Source organism: Tigriopus californicus, chromosome 8, assembly GCF_007210705.1.
Source record: "Tigriopus californicus strain San Diego chromosome 8, Tcal_SD_v2.1, whole genome shotgun sequence".
Classification (NCBI taxonomy): Eukaryota; Metazoa; Arthropoda; class Copepoda; order Harpacticoida; family Harpacticidae; genus Tigriopus; species Tigriopus californicus.
This window is the reverse complement of record NC_081447.1, coordinates 4,627,624-4,634,570: the sequence shown is the minus strand read 5'-3', so window position 1 is coordinate 4,634,570 and position 6,947 is coordinate 4,627,624. Positions and strand designations below refer to the sequence as shown.

Genomic DNA, 6,947 nt, shown 5'->3' with positions numbered 1-6,947 from the left:
TTGTTGGGCCGATGACATCGTATCAAATGTTTGCAATAAGGCAAAACTTCAAGACGACACATTTCTTTCATGATTATTCTGAGACACATGGATATGTTACATGGCATGATCAAATCATCGCAATATTCCAGAACAACCCAAAACACACTTTATTAAGACTGCCCATTCAAATCAGGTTCAAGAGCAGAGCAAGTAATTTACCGCTCTAAACAGAGTCAACATGCAGAAAAAGTTGTTAGCGACGAAGTCTTGACAGCGTATGTAATTTACATTACAGTAATTGCGGGTAATCAAAACCTTTTTCAATTAAGCAGTTTGTCATGACTCATGAGGATCGAAATTTGATGAAAATGTATCATATACTCGTACATGGTATTTCACCGAAATGTAACCCTCGGCGAGCCCTTGAAGAAATACTTCGACACGTTCAATTACATCTTCACAATAGCTCCGGCCGTTCGGCCATAAAAATCAAAACAAAGGTATTAAAAGACCAGGGCTCGTATATTTTTCACGTGACTAGCTATTCAGTCCAATTTAAGTATGTTCCGAAGTTAAATGTGAGCACCCATATATGCATTCCCCGTAATACGGAATGAGATAGATGAGAGAAGGCTGGCCCGTTTCTTATAACGTCCTAAGGGTGAAACGTATAAAAGAGAAGAGATTGACATTGATTTTGGTCACTCTTCCGCGTCTTTTCTACTGTCAAGTTCTCAAAAAGCTCTCTACTGCCATTTTTCAAGCTTTGAATGTTCAATTAATCTTGAGCAAGATGATGTTGCCTTATCCGAAGAGACGGCCAAGCAAGGTACTCGCATAATGTCTCAATAATTCAAAAACTTGATTATAGATCATTGATAAATTTACGACATTTTTCTTCGCCTAAGGCCTTGACTTTGTCATTCCTATTGGGACTGAGCCTCAATTGCGTTCATGTGGCGGCCAAAGCGGAAGCCGAGGCCGATCCCCAGGCAGAGGCCATGCCTGACCCCGACCCACAATACATGATGATGAGCCCACCCAGTATGGCTCCATTTCCAAAAAGTCCTTGTGAAATGACCAACCAATGTTGTGGAATGGCCAATTCCAATTGTTGTGTAGGAGGTCAAAAATGCTATACCACCTACGAGCGGAAATGCGAAACTGAGGACGATCCTCAATGTCAAATGTCTATGAAGCGAGTTTGCGCCACCGAAACACGGCCATCTTGCCGATTGGTTACCGAGATTGTGCAGAGGGAATTTACGGGCTCAGTTTGCACGCCCAAGCCCCTAACCAAATGTTGGACTTACGAAAAGAAAGTATGCACCCCAAGTTCAAAACCCGCCTCTCAAGATGTCACTTGGGAAAACGACATCGTTCAACCCCTGGATGCAAAGACCAAACAACAGTGTTACCAAGAAACCGTGTACAATTGCATGGAAAAAGTCTACTCTGACGTGGTTACCAATCAAGTTGAAAAGACGCGGGTTGTCCCAGATTCACGACAGCAATGCAGCAATGTCCCGGTGGTGGGCAAATCGACCACGGTCACTGTGCCAGTCGTGAGCATTTCGTACCGAACTGCTTGTTATGACATCCCTGCGCCCAGATGTTCCACCTCCATGTGCGGCACTGGAACTTGCGGACAAGGCCAAAGCGTTTGCTCCAGGAATGATTACAACACCCAAACAGTCTGTCCAAGCGGAGTGAACAATCCCAATCAGAATTGCCAACAAGTTCAAAGACCCGTGTGTTATGATCAGGGCCCTCAATGTAATGCGGGAAGTCAGCAATGTTGCGGGCAACAGACTCAGCGAGTTTGCCGTCAAGTTCCTGAGAGGAACGTCCAACAAGTCAGCCGAGTCATTCCTGGACAAGTTACTTACCAACGCTCCTGCCAAACGATTGATTTCAGTCGTACAGAAAAGTATCTTGAGCCTGTACAACAAGTGGTGAATCGAACCAAGAAGGAGTGCCCATCGAGCATTGTGTCCAAATGTGCCAACATAACTGTGTCCGATTTCAAAGTGGTTACCGAAAAGAAAACCCAGAGTGTCACAGTTCAGCTCCCAGACTGTAATCACCAAACCGTGCAAGATGAGTTTTGCCACACATTTCCAAACGGCGACTCGGCTTGTCGTAGTACCTCGATCAAGAAGAGTCTAAAGATCACCAAGCTCAAATGCAACGGACAAGAGCAAAGACCTGTTTGTAAGGATATCCCAAAAATGGATTGTCGTCTTGCTACGTCAGCCAAATGCAAAATGGTTCCTCGACAAGTGTGTCAGAAATCGTGCTCAGACTCTCCACTTTGTAATCAATGTAATCAATTCATGCAGCAAGGCCCTGGCTTTGGATCCTGCCCAAGCAGTGGTTGTGGAACAATCATTCCCAATATTCCATTGTTGCCAGACGGTGGATCGTATGGACCGAGTGGGGTGACTGAATTCCCTGGAATTGGTGGTGGGGGATTTTACCCTGGGGGAGAAATTGGCGGCGGTGGATCATATCCTGGAAACGAAATTGGCGGGGACAGTTATTATCCTGGAAATGGGATTGGTGGGGGAAGTTACTACCCTGGAAATGGAATTGGTGGGGAAAGTTACTACCCTGGAAATGGAATTGGTGGGGGAAGTTACTACCCTGGAAATGGAATTGGTGGGGGAAGTTACTACCCTGGAAATGAGATTGGTGGAGGGGGTTTGTATCCCGGAGAAGAGGTCGGAGGAGATGGCTCTTACCCAGGTCAAATGGGTGGGGGTGGATCCTATCCTGGTTCTGGCGTGGGCGGTGGTGCAAGCTACGGTGGCTAAGAGGGTTTCACGGCAGATGAAGCATCTGCCAAGTGTACATCTTTGAGTTCACAGGATCAAGAACACAATTATTGATGGACAAATCTTGTTTGGCATCATCATTGCTAACTGAAGTTGATGCCTTGTTAGTTGAGTCCTTTGTAGCCTTACAAGTTATTACCTCGTTTCAATTACCTCTAAGGGTTGATCTCCTTCTTTTGTACATATTTTGGACAAAATAAACGTTACGACAGGCTCAAGCCAATGTTAAGGGGCTGGCTTTGAACTCCGTAAAGACAATATTTTTCGGGATTTGAGCCTCTCAAATTCAGGGGGTTTGGAATTGGGCTGCTGGCATGCTCTTCAGCTTTTTAATAGCCAATTCAAGAAAGAGTTTTTTTGGTAGGAGACTGAGGAAAAAGAATGCCTACCAATGTTAATGAAGATGAACTTGGCAGTAATTAGACAGCTTTCTTGCATCTACTCATTCCATTGACTCTCTTGAATGTTCACTTTTCAGAAGCCATCATGTTGTGGCTAACAATGTAAAACCCATAATATGGTTTGTACATCGATGCTGAGGTGCACTTATAACTGCAATTGATATCAATGTAGTTCATGCATCAAAAATACCTTATTTACGCATTAGTTTACTGCTAGTAATAGCATAATCTCATTGGTCATCCAAATTAAAAGTTAAATATGAAATATGAGGTTTTCAACCATATTGGTAAGTTTTGTTCAAAAGAAATTTCAAGAAAAAAGTTGAATAAGAAATGAGTCTTTTATCTTGCCATTGTTGGAATTCCAGACTCAGTTTACGTTAAGGAAGTAGGGCCTTAACGTGTAGTGATTTCAATATTTGGCTACACACAGAATGCATATACGACATGTCCATGAAATGAACGTGACATTTAACATTGAAGGACTTCGGCTATCCTAGAATATGGATAACTATGCAAATGCAGCAATGGACGGTAAACACACGATCTGCACCAAACCAGGAATACCGAAGAGAAGAGAGCGGAATCTCAATGTATTGTTGGGTGAGGTAAATACTGAATATTTCAGCTAGCTCAGTTATGCAATTGAGCTTAAGCATTGCAAATATTAGGATAAATATTTCGTGTGAAAGAAAGGGTTTAGGGAATCGTTGCATGGCATTAGAATGAAAACATGATTTTGAATAACTTTTTTGATTTTCATTTAAGTGCAAAGTAAATATGGTGCACCATCAGAATGAGAAACAAGATGTTTTGGCTTGTTATGGAAACAAAACACAAAGGGGAAGGAAAAAAAATAAATTCAGACCTACACTCAAACATGTGCATAGGTTATTTCGGTCAAAGGGGACAGCTGATTGAAATCAGGTCATGTTTATGAAACTGGACCTTTTAAAATACAGTCCAAAATTTGAGCTCAATTTACTCTTAGGTTACCGAGAGTAATTTGGCCCTGAACGGAATGCAGCTCCGCTCAGTAAAGCTTTGCGTATGTGTGGGTGGATATATCGAACGTTCAAGTCCAGAGATAGTGTCACGATGCCAACTAAGTCAGGGACATTAAAGCCATATGTCACTGATTTGAAAGACATTTTGATTTTTTGGGATTTTTTATGGTCATGGGTATTTCGTTTCTTCCTCAGACTTTTAAATTGATTGAAAAATATTTAGCATACAAACGGAGTTGTAAATCAAAGAGATCACTATTTACAAAAGAAAATACTTAAAATTGTGCAATATGGCATGGGTAATCTTGTTTTATTGATTCTAGAGTTACTCTCTTAATTCATCGCAATGGCCTAACTCGGTGGGCGAAGGAAAGACGTGTCGTTTCTTTTCGTTAGAGTCTCTTATTAAGAACACAGGTCAATTGTTCAGCCACATCTTGAATATTTTTAAAAATCTTTATTGCGAGTTTCAATCTCATTAGATTATTATTTGACAGAGTTTTTCAATATATTTTGGCTCCAATGAATTCAGCAGGTTTGCAAAAGGTCGAACAAGTCCAAAGAGGTTTCACTAGGAACATCGCAAGAATGAGAGAGCTCTCGTATTGGGAGAGACTAAAAAAGTTGGAACGGTACAGTGTTCAGAGAAGGTATGAAACGTATCTGATACTGTACGTTTTCAAAAGCATTCGCGAGCTTTGTCCCAACCCAGGATTTAGTGTCAATTCTAGTGACCCTAGAGCCCTAATGTGCCTTTTTAGAGCACCTTCAAGCCCTCGAGAATCCAGGGCAGTTCGAACTAGAGCCACTATAGTAGAAGAGAACGCGCATGAGATTTTTGTCCCAAAACGTCGTTTCCGTTGTACAGGGGTTCTTTATTTAACCCCCAAGGCGGCTTTTTCTGTATCATGTATTTACTTCATTGTGTTGGTCTTCATGAATTGGGCCATGCTTGGGGTTCACTTTGGCAATCCTGAAGGCAAATCGAACGTTTAAGTTCAAAGCACATGATCCGGAAACGGAGATACAAAAGAGTGACTGAATGTAGTTTTGTAAACTGTTTATAACAATATGGTGAAAGATTTTGTTCACAGTTGGAGCCTATTTTCATTACATTTGTGTTATCTTTTTTTGGATTTCTTGTCTACATTTATTCATCAAACAAATGTTTCAAGTATAGGGGATGTCAAGTAAAGGAAATTCAAGGAAACATGTAGTTCGGCACCCTGATTTTGGGTATTTTGGGGAGGAAGTACTAAGACAAACATCACAGTCAACTCGCACCATTACCCCATTGACTTTTCAATAATCGAGTTTGAGTTGTGTGACAAAACCCTCCTAAATGAACATATTTGATGTAATTCGGTGAACGCACTATCAAATGGACTCAATTCTACAATGCTATTTGTTTAGACAAGCAGGTCTAATGAAATAAATGTCAAATTCAATGCATGCACAGTGCGGTTTGGCTGGGCATGTTGTCTTTGATTTGTCTCCTTGGAATAACGTCAGTTGTTCATGAACGCGTTCACTTGACTAGCCCTATTAATTCAAATGTGTGATCAAACTCGACTGATTTAACCTAAAGGGCTAGTCAATTTAACCTAATGTCACCTCCCCGGCTTGACTCATAAATCAGGGGTATAGGCCCGAAGGCGCGTTGGAATCTAGTAAAGAATTTTGTGTCCGCCAAGTAAGGAATGCCAATTTCGTATCGGTGAATGTTTTTGATGTTTCAACACCACATTCAAATTTTACTCCACTCTCAATTCCATCAAACTTGACATTTTTAAACAAAGGAATGAAATTACACTTACTCCTACCTCAAGTTGAAGCTTGGCAAATGGTAGTTTAACAAAATGTATACATCACTTTGGCCAATCCAGGGCTAAGGTTGTATCAATTGTAAATCTCAATCTTCCAAATCGGCTAAATTATTATTTTTTACGGTCGTAGAGGCTACAGAATAAAAAAGAAAAAAATTGCCTCCGATTCATAATCTTGCTACGTTTAACAACAATAAGGTAAAGACATAACACAAAAAAGTCGCCTTGGGGGTGAATTGAAGAACCACAGTAAAATGAACACGACGTTTTGGGACCAAAAGTCACATGTGCGTGCTCTTCTAATATAGTGGATCTAGTTCGAACAATAAAGTCCACTTCTCTTCTTTCTCGGGCTCCATCATTGTTTCATTTGCTTCCCTCTAATATTCGTAGGGAATACCTAGGCCTTATTGATCCGGTTTCATCTTTCACGTCAGACCTAGACAAATTTTTATTGTTTATTGTCAATTCCACTCAAACATCCCATGAGGGTGTATATAGAGTTTTGGATCATTTTACAAGGGAAGAAACGATTTGAAAGGAATGTCAAAGATAAAGAATCTATGATGGATTTGTGAAATGAGATACATCAAAAGGGGAGGGCATGAGAGAATGAGAGGGTAAAAATCGTAAGTGGAAAGATGGTTGACATGAGAACTGCCTTTAAAAGGGCAAAGTGTCGTGGTACTGGTTTTCTCCTCTGAAATACTCTCCGAGGCTACTGTTAAATTTCCTCACAGATCTAGCACTCTTTACTGAATTCGGAAGGCTGTTCCACACACCCACCATTCCAGATCAACCCTACAGGATTCAAGGATTAGCTCGGTCTGCCAACTCAAATTCGTTGGTGGATCAAATACATGATGTAAATAACGCTAAATAAGTACTAAAGAT

The 6,947-nt window shown here is 41.0% G+C and overlaps 1 protein-coding gene across 1 annotated transcript; it reads left to right on the top strand.

Moving 5' to 3' along the window:
* Positions 1-685: 685 nt before the first annotated feature.
* Positions 686-3,037, top strand: LOC131884520 (uncharacterized). The gene is made up of 2 exons (XM_059232333.1): positions 686-811; positions 891-3,037. Exons 1-2 carry the CDS (start codon positions 776-778, stop codon positions 2,796-2,798), a joined length of 1,944 nt encoding a protein of 647 aa, XP_059088316.1. The 5' UTR covers positions 686-775; the 3' UTR covers positions 2,799-3,037.
* The last annotated feature ends 3,910 nt before the right edge of the window (positions 3,038-6,947 follow it).